Source organism: Ixodes scapularis, unplaced genomic scaffold, assembly GCF_016920785.2.
Source record: "Ixodes scapularis isolate PalLabHiFi unplaced genomic scaffold, ASM1692078v2 PGA_scaffold3__209_contigs__length_174095766, whole genome shotgun sequence".
Classification (NCBI taxonomy): domain Eukaryota; kingdom Metazoa; phylum Arthropoda; class Arachnida; order Ixodida; family Ixodidae; genus Ixodes; species Ixodes scapularis.
The window spans coordinates 4,538,547-4,556,922 of NW_024609868.1; the positions used below are offsets into that span (position 1 = coordinate 4,538,547).

Below are 18,376 nucleotides of genomic sequence, written 5' to 3' on the forward strand. Positions count from 1 at the left end.
CACGCGTCTGCCCCTTTGCAACGGCTCTCGTGGAGCTTGAACGTGTTTGCCGCTCGGGGTGGGGAGTCACGAACGATGACGTCACGCTTAGGCCTGGTCTTTTCCAGGTGGTACTCGCTGGTCGCGGGGCAGCGCTCGGTGTCCCGAGGGGGTGCACAGACTACACGCGCAGCGTATGCATTGCTGAATAAAAGTAATGGAATAGGTTACTCGTTACTTGCACATAAAAAAGAACACGTTACAGACCTACGTTACTTTAAAATAACAAAAAGAACGCGTTACAACTAGAAAGTAACGCACGTTACTTTCGCGTTAGTTTCTTTTTTTTTTTTTTCATTTACGAATTCGAACGTTTTCCTTTTTTGTTTTCTTTTTTGTCGGTGCAGGTGTGCATAAGCTGCATAGTTTAAGAAATGTTATGTCCACACAACTATATTTTTTTGGTGGCTCTACCAGATCACTCCAGAGGAAAGCCACCGAAAACGCGAGACTTACCGCCTACAAACACGAAAAAAAATTGGAAGTTTCCTCAATATAATTCGAGGGTTTTACTAGATCCTGCCGATTGCTTCGATAACGATTCCCGATACCACACCGGCGCCGTTGCTTGTGCATCACCGTAGTTATCGGAACGATCTGCTAAAACTCCGTTCTCCGCTAAGCTGACAGGGCGATTATAGCTACGTGCTGGTTCGCGGCCAGTCTTACCGTCGGTCTTGCACTATGGGTTCATACTCTCGGGCAAAGGGCGGGGTCATACAACAGTAAAAAGCGGGCGATTGATTAGACTAGGGAACACGCAGCTTCCATTTCCCTGTCTGCTTAGCAGAGAACCAAGTATAGTACCGTAAGCACATTATCCGTTACACTTTTGAATAAGTAAGGAGTCAGTTACCGAAAAAAAGTAACGCGTTGCCGGTAATGCCGTTGCCTGCATCGCGTTACCGCCAACAGCGCTCCAGAGAAGCTCGTCGGCGCACGCCTCGGGGACTTCCCGACGCGCGCAGCTGACTGTAGGCTCGAGCATCGGGAGCTGCTAGCGGGGAGCCAGCTGGGTCGGCCCCCTCTCCCGGGGTGGGGAGCCGAGGCCCGCCCGGACGCCGTCCCCGGGGCGCACCTGGCCCTGGGCGACCGCGCGTGCTGCCGCGGGGTCCTAAGGGGCGAGGGGGGAAGACGAGGCCTGCGCATGACGTCATGGTCGGTGGATCCCCGGCAAACGCGCTCGAGTCGGACGAGAGAAGCGACAGACGTGCTAGAGTCGCACTTGAGAGACGCTACGAGTTGGCCTGGCGACGACGTTGACGCTAAGTGGGCGGCGATGTTTCGATCCCACTGGTGATGACGTCTTGGGACTAAAGGTGCGCGCCTTGTCTTCTGGGTGGACCGTGGCCCTGACCCGCGCACCCGGGGGAAGCGAGTCCCTCTTCTTCCTCCCCACAAGGCGTGCTCGCTCCCCCGTCGGTGCGCTGGCTTGGAGAGCGCAGATGTGCGTCGCTCTCCCGTCCTCGTCGTCGGTGGACGGTGCGCTGGGGAGAAGCGCTCGCGGGGCCAATCAACCGCCTCTCTTTCGTCACCTGACCCCGCTGTCCGCGCCTGGCGATGGGCGTGTGCCTGTTCCCGCCCAGGAGGATAGACTCGCGGGACTGGTTCAACGGGCAGGCAGCTTCCCCCGCACTGTCAGCTTCGGGGTGAACGGCAGAAGTGGCCTCGGCACCGCTGGGAGGGGTGTCCGCCGACTTCGTCTCGAGGTTTTATTTGAATATGCGTTTCTTTTTTCTTCAATTGTTTCCTTATCCGTGCGACTATGTTCGTCGTTGTTGAGTACGTCGGCGGTGTGGGGGACAAAGAGGATGCGAGTTTGTGCGTCCTGTCGTTTTCTTTTTTTCTTTTTTTTTTTTTTTCGTGAACGGTTTTTGTTGCAGTTAAATTAATTCTCGCGTTACGTGCCACGCGACCACTGAATCCTATTTCTGCATCACGCGAAAATTTTGACCGGCGCAGTTCTTCCTTGGTTCGGGCCACGACAGACTTTGACGCACACAACAACGCGTAGTGCTGACGTAGAGATCGGATCAGTAGGAATTTGCGTGTTTCTCGACGTAATTCTTAAAAATAGCCGTAATTGAACCGTGTTACAACTTACAAGTTGGTAGTCCAAACGCGTAATTGGTACCCGGAGGAATTAGACGGGCCGTTTTGAACCGTGCACTGGCCAGCGGCCGTCGGCGACCGCTTTCCGCGCCTAGACTACCGGGGTGCGAGGCAAAAGTCATGTTGAGTGCGGGCAGCCTTCTGCGCGTCCTCCGAGCCGTCTACTGCCAGGCAGACGCTACTTTCTCCACAAATCCACGGGCTGTCGCGGACACCTTAGACAATTGTGCTCACGTTCTTGCTTCGGAATTTGTCCTTGGCTCTATCTAACGAAGCAATATCTCTCCGTGAAACGCCGCAAAAGAATGTGCTTCCTTTTTGTCTTCGCGTTTTTTTTCTTTTTTTATTTAATCCCGTCTCGCTGATAGCGATGAGATGTGCACCGGTGCGTGGCTGCAGACGGCCACGTGGTATTATGGCGGCGCCCACGTCTGAATACATGCGCCGCAGTCTACTCTCGTTTTTTTTCTTCCGCCAATCGAAGGAACCTGTCCGGGGTTTCCCTCTGTTTCCGCGTGCTTTGGAAGTGCCGTTGAGCGGGCAGGCCGTAGATTGTTTCGGGCATTCCCTTTGTGCGGTTTCCTCCTTTCGGTAGCGCGCGCGCGCACATTCCCGGCGCCGCGGGTTGCGTTGCCCGTCGGCGACTTGAGAAGATCGCCGTCGCTGGAGCGTGGCCACGTCCGCGTCTCTCTCTCTTTGTTCTCTCGGGGCGCTAATATCATTCGGCCGCTTGTTTAACCCACGAGGAAGTTGTTTGGCCGTTTCCAAGGGGGGCGCGGCCACGCTGAGAGGCGGCCTTTGAGACGCCAGGCCTATTACCGGAATCTTTTCTTTCAGTTAGTTATCATCGTTACCCAGTACTTGGTTTTTTAACGCTGTACACTCGCAAGAAAAATAAAAAAAAAAAAGAAAAGGATGTACTTGCATATATTTTTGACGGAGACCCGACCATTGCGATCTGCAGAGGAATTTCGCCAAACAACGCAATTAAAAAAAAAAACAAAAAAAAACGCGTTGTGACAATGCAGCAGGGTGTCTTACATGCTTAGGTCGTGCTGATAGTCGTTTCGTCACGAACGGAATTTATTCCCCTGAAACTTTTTTTTTTTTCCGGTCCGGTCATGTGTTGAGATGCCATTGTTCCTGGGCTTGCCGCGTGTTGAAAGAAAAAGTAGAGGCTCCGTCTCCTCGTTTTCCGGTCTCTTGATTATTATTTTTTTAATCCGATGGCGTTAAGTGGCTCGTGTCGCAGAAAGCCGGCATCGGTGGCGTGGCGGGAAAAATCCTGATTGGTCGATAGGGTCATGACGTCACAGCCACACGACCTCGCGCGGGAATTTCAAACAACGCTCACGCGAAACGTGACGGCACGCGTGGAATGAAACTGATTAAAACGGGACACGTAATACGAATTAAAAGTCGCCGCTCGTCTCAAAGGATTTCACTTTATAAAGTAATTTCTTTGCCTTAAAGAATTTTAGGTGGGACTGGAACCCACGGTTGCGAGCCGGACCACGCTATCGACTAGGCCACGCAAGGCACGCCCGCACGGCGAATGAGAAGGCGATGCGAACGAGGCCTGATAACGCTATCGCGTTCCACTCTTCAAGGCCGAACCGCATGTAAACGAATCAGGGGTGGAACGGCTGCGCCATTTGCGCCATTTTGCGCCAGACGCATTTGTCTGCGCCATCCTGCGCCATTTCGCGGAAACTGCGCCACAGCCAATACCTTGCGCCATTATGCACCAAATCGCACAACGCGCGCCAAAGAAATGTTTTTGTTTTGTCTTGGTTTCGGTTTCTATCGACTCGATTGGCAACAATGAACGCGTTTAGCTTGGTCGGCCTTGCAATTCTTTGTTCTGTTTGTTCTCCCTGTGTATCCCGAGTCGGAAGCGTGTGAAAAAACTCAGGGATCGGATTCGAAGCGCTATACCTGCGACTGGATTGTTATTCTTCAACCATCAGTGGTTACTGAGCAAGTCGGACGAGGTGAAGTCGAGTCGTTAAACGTCAGATTGCCTGAGGCTCTGCGGCCCGGGATCTGGACGTCAGCCAGTTTAAAACAAATGAGCAAAAGATTCCTTTTAGCACTTCATCGTTAGAAGTTAGAACCGCATTCCCGCAAGATAAATTGTGATTTGATAAAACTGAAACGCGGTCCGATCCGAAACCTTGCCGGCCAGCAGCTCTTACGCGAGTGGTAGGTCTACTCGGCGTACATTAACCTTGCTTTTGCTAATCGCTTTGAATACGATAACTCCGTTAATCGTAGTCTGCTGCTTTGACATTGAGTTGCACAATAGGATAAACTCGACATTTGTTTCCCTGTTCCTCCACGCAACTGCACGTCCGTTGCTTTCGCACGTCAAGAGGTTCGCACATATAATTACTATGTCGAGCACGTGTGGGTTGTGCGATAAGCAGTGCTGGTTTGCATCTTGAGCAGCTGAAAGCCACTCAGAAAATATCAAGGACACTATCTTCAGAAACGTAGGGTACTTGCTTTTTGGTTCTCATTAAGGCTCCCTAAGCTTCAAGTTTTCGCATCTGTTACACTGTTATCCCGTTACCTAGGTCCCTAACCACTCATGTTCATCTGTGCTGCTAAGCACAATCGAAATTTCTCCCGTGCTCGTCTAAGACACAAGCCGAAGTGCAATGAAAACTGATCTGAGCTGCTCCTAGCCTGCTCCAGAATGTAGTTTTAGCTGCTCCCAACCTGCTCCAAAACAGTGGTTTCAGCTGCTCCCCTGGCTGCTCCCAAATACATTTCATGAGTTCCACCCCTGCGAATTTGACGAGACAAGCGACGGCGACCCGCTTCGCTCACGCTCGGTCAGTCGCGCGACGAAGCAAACCGCATGAAAGCGACGGGAGCGAGCGACCAAGTCGACGAGTGACGTTTTCTACAAATCCAAAACCGGAACGACGTGACAAGCGACAGTGAAATGTCTCCGTCGCTCGTCGCTGACTCTCGTCGCTTGTGCCATCGCTCGCCTCGTCGCTCGTCGCGTCGCTCGCCAAATCGCTTTCATGTGGTTCAGCCTTTAAAGGCGAAACCTAAGCGTCCTCCAAATTTTTTTTAGAGCCAGGAGAGTTGTTCGTCGCACGACCGACAAATGCGACGCCTTCGTCTGTCGCGCAGCGGAATATTGTCCCGAATAAGGTGACGAACGCAAGACCGAAACCGTTTGATCGGGCGAACTCGTCGTTCGTGCCCGAGGACGTAAACGACGGCGTTGAGGGGACGACCTGCAGCCGCATATTCTTTTTCGGTGGCGAGATACTGGACCGGAGCAAGGGGGACAACTTGCGCCATTGGAACAGTTCCGTCGGTATGAACGGGGCCGAAAGCGAAAAGGCGGACGCATAGCAAACCCTGCCCCTCCCGGGAGAGTACGCGAAACAAGGGCACGAGCGCGATGTTCTGTTTTAGAACATCGGCGTTTTTTGACCTTCTGATCCATAACTAACGTAGCGACGCGCTCGTCAGAAGTAATTGCCATGAGCACTGTATGTATAATGACTTGCGTTCCCGACTATGATAGGCTTGTCTCTCTCTTTTTTTCTTTATTGGTTGGAGCGTTGGCGGGGGCGGCTCTGTGGCCGCCTAATGTTCCGGCGGAGGAAAGACCTCGTGCACTAGCGGAGTGCGCGCGGGTGGTCGTGCTCGCCGGCGCGACCGATTTGGCACGCTGTAGGGCCCCTCGGACCGTCTGTGAGCGCCCCGATGCCGGCTCGGACCGCGCGGCCATTATGCGGCGCCGCTGAACTCCGACCCTCGGCGCCGCGCGTCAAGGCCGTTCATCCTCGCTCCGGTGGCCAGGGATCTTGGAACGTTCGCTGTGTTGCAACCAAATCTCAAACAGAAAATAGTTTTAATCGACTCAGTACCATGAAAATTTATGATTTTTATATATACGAAGTGCTAAATATTTAAATAGGAAAAAAAAAAGATAAACAGTCGCTATTTTGAAATTATAGCTAATTTAACAGAAAACGTTTATACATATCCGACGCGAAGTATGGAACAGTGGGAACTCCCGTTTATTAGAACAAATTATGGCCATCACATATGAGCACACACTCTTCCGATCGTTTTAAACCAGCTTAGCGCCAAAAATAATGAAATTAACGATATATCAGTGAGCATCTCACGCGATGTTTTTCAAGCGTATCGTCTGATTTCAGCAAGTTGTTACGTCACAGGTTCTTTTTTTTTTGTAATTTGCGTTTTAATGGAAACTTTTTTTCTTTTTTTACCTATTAAATGCGCAAATATGCATTTCAAACTTGTGCTGTTGTTTTTTTTATTTTTATTTTATTTATTTTTTTTTTTTGGGGGGGGGGGGGGAGGCGTTAGTAGACGTCAGTAGAGCAAGCAGGTTTTATGAGCTTCCATCAGCTGATAAAACTCGTTTGCTCTACTGACGTCTAACTCTTGGTGAGCTCACTTGGTAGAGCGCTCCACTGGAAGTCGAGAGGTCCCTGGCTAGCGGATTTTTTCGGTCGCGCACCAGTCACCTAGCTGTGCTTGGAGATTTGTGTTTGTCCTAGGGTGCCTCAATGTCCTTCTGGTTAGGGTGGTGCCACCCCTTGTAGTACCCGATGCCGACAGCACGCGCTCAGAGTCGTCACGCAGAGCGGCACTCTTGTCCGTTTTGGCGTCGCGATCGTAGAGAGACGCTTCGAGGCGCGCTTCGAGACTCGAGGTGGCGATGAAACGGCACGGCCTTACCGCGTGCGAAGTGTTGCGCTGCTCTGTTGCCCATTGCTGGTTTTCTTTCTATGTTTTGGGCCTCCGAAGCAACGGAACCCTGTCTGGTGCGGCTGCCAGTATGGAGGGAATGTCTCGCGAAAGGACGGATAAAGGCCCGTTCACACTCCTGCGACCGAGTACGACCGAGAGAGACCAGACCGATTTTTAAGCCTCTGTCGATGTCTTAGGACCAGCTCCGCTGCAGCGCATCCGGTCCTATTAAGACGTCGCAAGAGGCTTAAAAACCGGTCTGGTCTCTCTCGGTCGTACTCGGCCGCAAGAGTGTGAACGGGCCTTCACACGGTTCGACGGGGCACGAGCCGCTCCTTCGGGACCTGTAGCAGTGGTGACCTCAGCGTCGCCAATTTAGCGGGAGAAATCGCCGTTTAGCAGGTGACGGGATTTTCGGTGGCAAATATGGCAACGCACCTGGCGACGAGACGATGAGGTGAACACGATTCCACGCATTATGGTGACCCGAGTAAGAAAAATGAAAGCTCCCTTCTAAAGGCCCGTTCACACTCTTGCAACCGAGTACGATTGAGAGAGACCAAACCGGTTTTTAAGCCTCTTGCGATCTCTTAGGACCAGCTCCGCTCAGCGCATCCGGTCTCAAGAAGTCTTTCTCGGTCGTACTCGGTTGCAAGAGTGTGAACGCGCCTTAAGGGTTTTCTCGTCCCTGTTTCTAGAGTAATTATAGTCTTGAATAGTCATTTTCGCCGAGCGTCCGAAGCTTCGCGGTTCTTCCTTCTCCGGGTTTATGATTGTTCGCAACATTGCTCTGGAGGGCCTCCAGCAGAGAGCTGCGGGGTGTTTGGCGAGTCCATTGTTGTCTGGACGCTTCCTTCTCGACACTGCCGAGAAGGGGGAGAGGGGGGGAGGTCAGTGTCCCCCGGCGCGTGCCTGGAGCCGGCGACACGGCTCAGGGCCCCGCTCGGCGGCGGCGGACGCCTGGTCGCTCAGCCGGCGCGCCTCTTTCCCCTCGGCTGCGCGGCTTTCTTGCCGGACGGTGATTAGCGGGCGCTGCATCCACGCCTCTGTTTGTTCCGGCCGCTGCTCCTCCGCCGAGTCGCCTCGCTCGCTGCCAGGGGTCCGAGCACTCGCCGCAACGGGACCCGGGTTCGGCCGATATATACGCCTAGAAGGCCTTTACCCTCCAAACGTCATCCATCACTCATGGATCCGCGTAGCGCCGCCTACTTTGCGTCAGTGTCGGCGCGTCTCGCAAGGAGCGCGGCGCTAGCGTCGCTAAGACGGACGCCGCTTTGCGGCGACTGTCGCCGAGCTTCACCATGTGTGCCGTGTGGGGCGGGTCCGAGATCCACGAACGATGATGTCACGCGCAGGCCTTGTCTTCTAGCTGGTACGGGGCGAGCGCGACTCGTCGGCAATGCCGTCTCGTACGCTCCGAGCGTCGCCGACCGACAGTGGAGGGACGCTGATCGGACTAATTCGTATCTCGTCCTGTGTAGTCGAGGACGGCGCAAAAACGACTGGTCGCTGCTGGGAAGGATAAGCGGACAGGGGAAAAGCGACCTTCGCCGTCATTACTAAGCAGTTTTGGTAGATCGTTCCCATAGCTCCGATAACGGTATGACCTAGGGAAACTCCCTATGGTTCCGATCAGTAGATCGAAAGGATCTACTTAAAGTTCCTATTAACCGCTGTTTCCATAGCGTGGGAGACGCCGCTGCCCTTCGTCTGTGAAAACGGCGGCGCTCTCTGAAACGCCACCCGACTGAAGGCTCTTCGAAAGTTTGTTCTTCACGCTCGCGTTGTCCGTTTGACCGGGTCGTGGCTGCTGCTTGGAATGCGGAGCTCGTTTCAGCCTATACGCGGATCGCCGGAGCTGTCTGCCACTGCGTGCCGAGTGTCGACCCTGCCTCCTTCGGGTTCGTACATCGAGCGAACGAGGCGTCGAAAATTCGCCGTCGCCGAAACTCCTTCACAGGGCGTGCGACGGACTCTGCGCTGGCAGCTTTGTTCGGCCAAGAGGCGGCCCTTCCATCGGCTCGTCGTTGCTTGTCGGACGAGGACCGCGCGCTAATTGGCACTCCCCGTCCGAATGTAACAGAGTCACTCGGGTGGCCAGGGAGAGATCCCAGGCTCGTGTTGTTTGTCCCCCGTCGAGACGCGCAGTGAACTCGAGCGAGAAGCGAATGTGGGCAAGTCTCTCTCCCTCTCTCGCACGTATACGTACCTGCCGGGGTCGCACTGGCGAGACCGCGCGAGGCGTCCCGCCCTTCCGTGCCGTCGCTCGTCTCGCGCCAGGACTCCGGGAGATCTCTTTTCTCGTCCGGGGATACATGGCGGCCTCCGATTTCCGTGTGTCGCATTGCCGGATCGATGGCGCAAAATGATTTGTTTTTGCCTTAGCGTTTCGACCGTCGTGCTCCCAGCGGCTTGGCAAGGTAGGCGCGTCGGTGGCAGATTCATACTTGAGGGAAAGCTCCTCCCACCACACTTTCCAGTTCAGCAGAGGGAACGCTGACCTCGTCTTTCGCGTTCATGACGTGGAAGTATGGGGTAGGGCTCTATCGCCTGTATTTCGCAAACTGCCAAACGAAAAAAAAACAAAAAAAAAAAAACACCTTGGACTGGCTGTTTACGTAGCGTCGTCAGTAAGTGAGCGAAACGGCTGGCTCGGTAGTGACTGGCCAGTCGCTCGTTCAATGGGAAAGCGGACACTCGGGTGTTGTCTTTCCCATATCAAAGAAGGAAGACTCCTTTTGCGTGCGGTGCACGCGTTGGCAGCTTCGGAGGGAGGGCTCCGCGGGAACCGCATTCCGGTGTGCTCGGCCGAGTTCGGCGGCGGCCGCTCCATCAACCGCCCGGACGCGACGCGCCGCCGACGACGACAACCCGACGTCGCTTTCACGCGCCCACGCGCCGCCTGTGCGCGGAGACGGGGTGGAGGACGCCGAAGCCTTCGCTCATCTCCCAGCCTATGGTGCTTCGAAAAATCGCGCCTTTATCGGTGCAGCTAGGCTGCATTCCACGCTGGCATTCGAATCGCAATCGCGAAGCGGATCCGCTTGTTTTCATCATCATCTGCGCTTGAGTTTGTATTGCATCTTTAAACAACCGTGTTGGCAAAAAAAAAAAAAAAAAAAAGTGGTTGCGGGTGAGTCCCGACGTCCCTCTGCTCATACAAAAGCAGTCTGCAAAGACGAGTCACCGCAATATCGGTGGTTCGAATGCCGCGTGCATTCGAATGCCCTGGGGCATTCGTAGCACGGATGTCGCGGTGACTCGCGTTCGAATCTGTATCCAGGCTGTCTTTTGTTGGATGTATAACCAGTGTGACGCTGGCTTTACAGAGCCTTTCGTTTCCGGCAAACCTGCAACAAATCGAAAGCCGTTTCTCTGAACAAATAGCATTAAATCTTTCTTTGCGGGGGAGTCTGAGCGCTCCCGATCTTCCTAAAGGATTTTCACCGCCATCGCGGAGGTGTTGGTGAAGCTGGAGCGAAGGGGGCGATTTTCGCCGGTCGGGGTCATCGTTGTGCGCAGGATGCCGCCGATGCCGCTCTGGTTTGCGGGGAGGTGACAAATGAAGTGTCCCTTTCTTCCTCGGCCGCCGTGGGGGCTTCCGTTTCCGTCCGTGCTTCCGGTGGGAGAGGAAACGCGCCTGGAGCTTTCTTTTTGGCCGTCTCCATTTCGACTGTGGGCGCCCGCCCGCCCCGTCTACCTCCGACGTCTTGGCCCTTTTCGCCCCTGTTTGCCCTCTCCTCCTCGGCTGCCTTTGCACAACGACCGCAGGGGACAAACAGTCGCAGCTGGAGTTTCTCCCCCCTCGCTGCCAATTGGGGGAAACGGAAGGCGCTTGTTCTTTCACTTTCCTCGAGTTACGCTCACTTTTAAAAAAGTAACCAGGTTACTTTTTAAGGTACTGTCCTGTAAATACGCAAATTCAGCTAAGAAAAGGTTTCTACAAATAAAAAAAAAGGTAAAATATGGCCCCCAAGTTTCTTACAGAGAGGGCGAGTCAAGTTGGCACAAGGCGAACGTGACACTCGAAATATCGGAACATGGAATTTGAAAAGTGGGAAGATTGGCTAGATCGTGGCTAGGTCGTACTTCTTCTAAGATTTAATGCCGAACCAAATGTGAAAAGTAACGTCAAAAGCAACGTCCCTGCTCGGGTCGTTACTCCAGGAAAGGGAATAAAACTACAGTTGCAGGTTTGATCTCGCAAAAGCAGCACGTTTCACTTAAAAGTGGGCAAAAAGTAACGAAGCGACGATAACGCGTTCTATGTGACGCGTTACTACGTAAGTGTGCGTCCAGCACTCTGAGGCGGCGCAGCGATTCCTGCCGCAGCTATCGTGCGGGGAGATGGTCTCCGAGAAATTCCTGGGAAGTTGGGGCGGGAGTTTTCTGTCTTTTGCGCCGGCAAGGATTCGCTCGTGTTTGATGTCCTTGTGTTTTTGAGGTCCGTGTGTCTGATCGGCGCGGGAACAATTTCGGGTGACCCGCGCGACTCGCTTTTCTTGTCGCCTTCCTTAATCCAAACCTTTTTTTTTTTTTTTTTCTTTTTATTGGAGTGGGGGGGGGGGGGGCGTTTTATTGCTTAATTTTTTGGCTACATTGTATCGGGGCCCGTTAAAGTGACAGGAACTTGTCACTTTAACGCCCGGCAGTCGGTCTAATTCTCTTTTTTTATTTTATTATTTCTTATTATTCATACTGCGTCTTCTGGCAATTGTGATTGCGTTTCTTTTCTTTTTTTTAGCTTTTAGGAAACAGCAGTTGCGAAACGGACGCTTCACCGCAGGCAGAATGTGCGAGCCACCGCGGTTACACGAAAACGCGCTCGTTCCACCTCGCGACGGAGAGGCGATTTCGGCGGCTCGTTCTGAGCGTGCGCTGTGTGAGCACCGGCCAACTCGCATCGCACTGAGCAGGCGCTTTCGCTCTTTGGGGTTTATGCGCACGCGCAGTGCCAGCGCTGCTGTGGCCGAACGCTTTTGGGTTTAGCAACAACGCCGAGATGCAAGATCCTTTGCTTTTCTTGTTCTGGGTTGCTCGCTGGAGCGGGCGTTTGGAAAAGCGGGAGGGCGTCCCGCCATCTGCCGCGTGCCATGTGCCGCTCGGCGCGTGCCCCGCTTGTGCCTTTTCTTCTCCTCCTCTCCCCCGCGCCCCTAATTCCCCCCCGCGGTCCCCGCTTTTCTTCGCCCCTCTTCCTGTGTCCCCCGTTTCGGAGGTGCACGCTCCAGCTGATACCTCGCTGCAGGAACAGATCTTTTTTCTTGGTTTGGTTTCTACTTCTCTCTGCTAGGTGTTGTTAGCTTTGCGACTGATTGCTTTCGTTTTCCAGTTCTGGGGTCCTGGCCGGGAAAGGTTCTGTGTTTTGTGCGTCCTCGTTCTCTCTTTTCCTCCTCGCTTCTTTCGCCGATCTCTCCTTCGTTTTTTTTTCTCCTTTTTGCAGCTTGATATTGTAATTCTCGTTTGTGTTTCCATCGTCGGACTGTTTCGCGGTCGCGCTCGTGTTCCAAAATAGCTCTCCCGCGGCTTTAAGCATCGAGAATAAGCGATATATATATATATATATATATATATATATATATATATATATATTGTCTGTTTGAGTTCGTTTAGATGCTGCTTTCGTCTATCAATGGGTACGCGTTTGTGTTTTTTTACTTGTTTCATTTGCGATATCCTCTACCTTTATCTTTCTATCTCCCCTTTGCTACATTTGTCTTTACTATATTTTTGTTTCTCTATTTTTCTTTCACAGCTTAGCAAGCCGGCACAAAGCGCTGGTTGACCCCGCTGTTTTCAGATAAATGCCTATTCGCTTTATCGATGCTAATTAAGGCTTGCCCTTGTCTTTTATGTTCTTCCCTTTATATTAAGGCCGTTCCAAGCCTACGCAGCACTCCCGTACGTGCCAGTACGGGTGCGCTGCACGTATCCGTACGTGCACTGGCGATGATCGTTACCGAGTGGAGCAAACCCGACAAACGACGGTTATAACTTATTTCGAAACTACCGCAAAAATGGGTAAAGGCAAATCGTTACTGTATTTTTTTTTTTTTTTTTTTGGGGGGGGGGGGGGGGTTATGAAGACGTATTGTGTGGTTAGTTCACTTGTTCTGGAAGCGCAGACACGAGAGCTGCGTCTTCCCTAAACTTGGGGAGCCCAGAATGTATCGTGCGTTCATTATGCGCATGCTTTGTTATGGGGAGGTTTGGATGGTTTCGGATGCGTTACACGCATGGATGGATGGATGGTAATGGCTATACCCTTTGTAACTGGCGGCAGCTTGCGCCACCTAGCAACTCGTGTGCTTCCGCGAGGTTACCAGACGGATCGAGAAAAGTTTCCTTTCATTCCACACCCGTGACGTCGTGAGATTACGTGGGGAGCCATGCTTTGTCACTCGGGAGCCAACTGCGCGCGGCCACGGGTGCAATTGCTTCGAGGCGGGGTCCGATCAGGCATTAAAGAACAAACTGCAAGTAAAAAAATATGTTGGTAGTTATTTTCGAGCTTAAGGTTTTATTTAAATCATCACAGTAGACTGGTGTCATTTAAATTATATTTTACTCTCCACTCTGGGTGCCGGTGTATTTTCTGGTGGCAAGGGATCAGAAGGAACTCGGTCGTAAGCAAACGCAAGTGACAGGTGTGCCGATTCGTCGCGAATCGAACGCGCGTCGGAATGGAACTGGTGTCGGGCCCTTTAACGGGGGAGGGACGGCCAATGTTATGCGGCCCGCCAAGTGCGATGGCAGCGCCCCCTCCCGTGTAAGGCAGCGCGTCAATATTTGCTCTTCCACCATCCCTCCCCGGTTCGGGTTGGCGTGTCGGTTCCGAGCTGCGGGTTTTACGGACTGATCGCTTTTTACGAGTGGGGACCGCCAGTGTCCCCGGCGTTGTTTACGACCACTCGGCCCGCTTTACGACGCCTTGCCCGCCCTCACCCGTGCAGCCCACTTTTCCCGATTCCGAGATCTGCCCCGCTCTCCTTCCCGATGGGATGCTAACGAACCTCTACCGAAGGGGGCGAGGGGCCCGCCGGATGAAGCGGGTTGTCCCCCAACGGAGGAGACGCGAAGCAGCGAAACGGGGAACCCGCGCCAGTCCAGAAGTGGAGCTGGAGTGCTTCTATGACGGCCACATTGAGCAACATCGAGGCACTTTGTGCGGACGTTTGGCTGGCGGGGTGCGACACAGCGGGATCGAATGACGGCGAGTCAGCGGCTGATCGGTGAGGAGGCCCGCGGTCGGGTGAAGATGCACAGAAGGGGACCAGGCTGCGTGGGATCGGTCCAAGCGCGACCCGATCGGGTATTGTGGCACGGCAAGAGTCCGGATCTTTGGACGGATCACCGGTCGGCCGGGCATGCCGAGTGTTGGCGCACCTGGCGTCCTCCCACGAACGCTGATGTGAGCGGAGGTGGGGAAGCGGCTTTGTTGTTGGAGTGCGCGAGCAGCTCGCGGGCGCTTGCCGGGAGCTCTCCGTCGAGAGGAAGGGCCACTGCCGAGCCGTCCGTCTGGCGCGTGCCGCGGCTACTTTCTTGCCCCCCTCGTTCTTGGTCCTGCCCCAGCTGCTCTTGTTCCTCCCTCCGTGTGTCTGCGGGAGTCTGTGTTGTTTGGTTTTCCCGTCTGCGGTTTTCGTCTCTCGTCTTGCCACGCGCCGCCTTGGGGGTTTCAGAAAGCGCGTTGGGAAAGCACGGTGGGCGGGGTCAGCGAAGAGGGACCTTCTCCGCGCATTGCTAGGGGTCGTCTCCTGACCGCGTCTGCCCCGGCTGCTGCGGACAGATCTTACTGGGGGGAACCCCCGAAAAATGAGACCGGAGAGGAGGGGCGGCGGCAGTGACCTCGGCGTCGAAGACCAGGTGCTCGAAGGGAACCCCGGGTCCTTCTCCCGCGAGGGGCCCCCGTGCGAGGAGGGCTCTCCCCCCGGCGGTCTTTCTGCCCGGTTGCTCCTCGCATGCTGCGGCGCGTGCGCGCCAGATGTCCGACCGATGTGCGCTCTCGCGCGCGCCGTCGGCTTTCGGGCCGCTGAGGAAGTCGAGACAGGTGGAGGAGGCCCTTTTCTTCCCCCTCGCCCCCGGGGATAAAAACAAGAAAGACGCTGCCCTTTTGTTGCTCCGGTCGGTCCGGTCGGTCTCGGTCCGACTCCGGCTGCTCGGACCACGGGGAGGAGGAGGTCTCCGGGAGGCCAGCTGTTGGCCGGAGGTCCGGACGAGGCCGCCGTGGTCGCCCATGCGGACACCGCGGCGGTGTCCAGGTGTTGGACAAGGAGCGCTGTCTCTGTGGGGGCGGTCTTAGCGCCCGGTAATTGCGCGCGCGCGAGGCCCCCGTCGCTGTTGAGGACCCCTTTGTTTAGCGCTGCGACAGAGCACACTGGCGCCGCCTCGACAACTCGGCGGGCAACGCGGGCACCTCGGTCGGGGGCGCCCCTGGCGACGGTGGCCACGGTCCGTCGGCGCGATTAAATCGGCCGGAATTGAGCCCGACTGACGGAAGGAGCGCCGTGCGAGGGGCGCCCCCCTCGCTGGCCAGTTATTTAAAAAAAGAGGGTATATGTGGGCTTCCTCTGCCCCCGTCGTACGCCGCCGTCCCCTGTTGTTAGACTCATAATGAGACTGGTAAAAGCGTCGGGATTGTGCGGTCGGCGTTGTGCCTTGTTTGTCGGTGATTTATTTGCGAGCGCGGTTCCCAGGTCCGGTGTGTCGTGTCCGGTCGCTCTCTGGCGTGCGCGAGCACAAAGCGGCGCTGGGCGACTCCCGACGCGCTCATCGGCTGTTTTCCTCTCTCGCGTCCGGGCCGCCTTCGTGCAGAGAGCGTCGTGGCCGGCTCGTGGGACTGCCGGGTGCGCGGAGGACGCGGCTGGACCGACCATTCGTTCCGGGAGAACGCGGGTTGAAGCGAGGTCGTCGGCAGACAAAGCGGCGCCACTCGCCGTCGCACGACCGCTGACGGAATTCTGCCAAGTCGTGGCCTTTTTTTCTTCTTTTCGGCGACATGCGGGCTCTCCAGTTTCGAGGCTGTGCGTGCCTTCCAGTAGGGCCCGGGGATTGCAACTTGGCCTGGTGTGGCCCACTCCCAGAAAGCCGCAATCCCCCCACACTCTTTCCACTTGAGCAAAGGCCGGGGAGAGGCGAGCCCTTCCTTTCCCGCTCAGGTGGACAGGGCTTTGTGGGAGCTGCTAAGCGAACCCACTGTTGGGAGAGACGGCATGCCACGTCCAGCAGCAAAGTTTTATGATACGGGTTGCCCCATAGGTCGGCAATCGTTCACTGCGTCAAAACGGAAAAATACCTTGTCACTATGGTCTGCATTTCGCGAGGTAATTCTCGCTGTTTTATCAATGCGACTCTCGCCTGCGCAAAACGTGGCATCTTCTCCGAGAGCATTCCTATACTCGGAGAAGGTGCTAGGAGCCTAGTAAGGTGACCCCTGTTGTCACCTTTTGCCTCAGCTCTGGGGCAATTTCGTATTGTTTGAAATTTGAAATAGACAGTACTTCTGCTTTCTTAAGTCTATAGAAGACGCTTTTGCTTTCACAGAGTTTATATTGCCTCACGTGGCAAAAGAAACTTTGTGGCACACTTTCATTCATTGTCCTTCCGTGTGTTTTGGGAATTGTCAGCTGGAATTGTGATCGGCGCTAAGATTGAGTGTTCTCTCGTATGTTCGTTAGTCTCAGACATGAATTCCTCTTGCCTCGCAGATGGTTGTTCTTCGCGATCCACTCCGAAGCCTCGGGCGCCCCAGTCCACGGTGCGGCCCAACATCACATTCCAGACGTACACGTGCCCGGAAGCGTATGCAAAGTGGTACTGCCTCAACGGAGCCACCTGCTTCGCCATCAAGATCGGAGAATCTATCCTCTACAACTGCGAGTGAGTGTTCTCACGTTCGCCTCTTCAGTGAGAACTGCACGCCAGTGTCCTTGGCATTAGCAAAAAAAGTAATGAAATGTGTTAGTCAACTTTCCGAAGGGACGGGGTTGGTCAGGATGGTGACAGCCAATGATGGTGTTTGCCCGGTGGAAGTCCCCCGGGAACTCGAATAAAAAAAAAAAAAAAAAAGAAACTAAAGGTTGTTTTCTCCCGCTGGACACATTATGACGTTGGTTGGTTTACAGTGGCCAGTGTGGCCACGTTTATTTCAATACAAAACGACAACAAGTCAACGGTAATTTACAATAAAAAACTCCCAAAATTAAAACCCATACTTTAGTTCCCAGTCTCAAGAGCCCAATCTCCCTGATCTCAAAAGCCGAATCCCCGAGAATCCTCTCGGCGCCCCTTTTCTAGACTCGTAGGGGCCTCCTTTCCCCACAGAGACGGACCAATCACTTCAAATCTGCCCATTGTCCTGTGCTACACTCTTACCCAATGATCAGCGAGCTGTCAATGTGACCCCCCTCCGACACCTCAACGGTCAAACCCAAATTCTTTGTAGAGTCACTACATGCTTTCCTCGCCGCCTTGCTGGCGCCACCCAGTTAAGCTATGGCGTCGATTAAAGGCAAAGTTTCTACACTAAGCGGCGGACATAAGCGCACTTGCTTAAAAGCCACAAGTGCGGACAGAAGTACCTCTGTCGAGACACGGGTGTTCCGGCGCCCCAAGCTGAAACCCAATCCGTTTGTTAACGACCGGGGTCCGACTCGTCTTTGCCAAGCCCCGCGGCTTCTCGAAGCCCCCAGCGTGCGGGGGCAGAAGACTACTTCCCGTTCATGCTCCCCCACGAGTGTATAGCAAACACCCAGAAATGCCGACACAAACGTAAGCAGATAAAGAAAACAATGCCGACGCAACTATAGAAAGATAAGCTTTTCTAAAACAAATCTTGCTTATTACAAACAAAATACTTCGTTACTTAACAGTGTTACTCGTTACTTTCAAGTAAAAAAAAAATCTGTTGGCCACTTTGTTAGCTTGAAACAAAAAGAATGTGTTGCTGTTACCGTTAACCATAAAAAGTAATGCACATTACTTTTCATTTATGAATTCAACCTTTTCACTGTTTTGACTTTACAGGTATGCATAGTTACCATATTTAAAAAAAAAAATTAACATGTGTAATATTTTTGTAATTTCCTCATCTTTTTTGCGATTCCACCTGACTACTTTCGAAGAAAACTTATAAAAGGCAGGAGCTTAAAAACATAAAAAATCGCTAGAAACAACAAAAAAAAATTAAGTAATTTTTTTAAATTTTTTGGAAAGAAGTAATGAGTAAGGGTTAGTGTTGATAGAAATAAGTAGCATATGTATCTTATAGGGGAAACTGTTTTTATAATGTAATGAGTATGTTGCTATTTTATAAAAAAAAAAGTAAAGTGTTACCAATAATGCCGTTACTTGTAACATGTTAGCGCCTATACCGCTGCATGGGGACCTCAGATATGGTCGGGGACGCAACGCCATATTTTAACATCCAAAGAACGAACTGAAAAGCCCAGAGCTGTGAGGTTTGCTCTAATGAAGT

At 53.5% G+C, this 18,376-nt stretch overlaps 1 protein-coding gene across 2 annotated transcripts in view; it reads left to right on the plus strand.

Moving 5' to 3' along the window:
• Positions 1–18,376, plus strand: part of LOC120836885 (protein spitz) — a 40,483-nt gene that overhangs the window by 14,897 nt on the left and 7,210 nt on the right. For both annotated transcript variants that reach the window (XM_040205980.3, XM_040205981.3), the window contains one exon: positions 16,608–16,779. In XM_040205980.3, the coding sequence (XP_040061914.1) occupies positions 16,608–16,779 (172 nt within the window). The remainder of the gene's footprint in view (positions 1–16,607; positions 16,780–18,376) is intronic.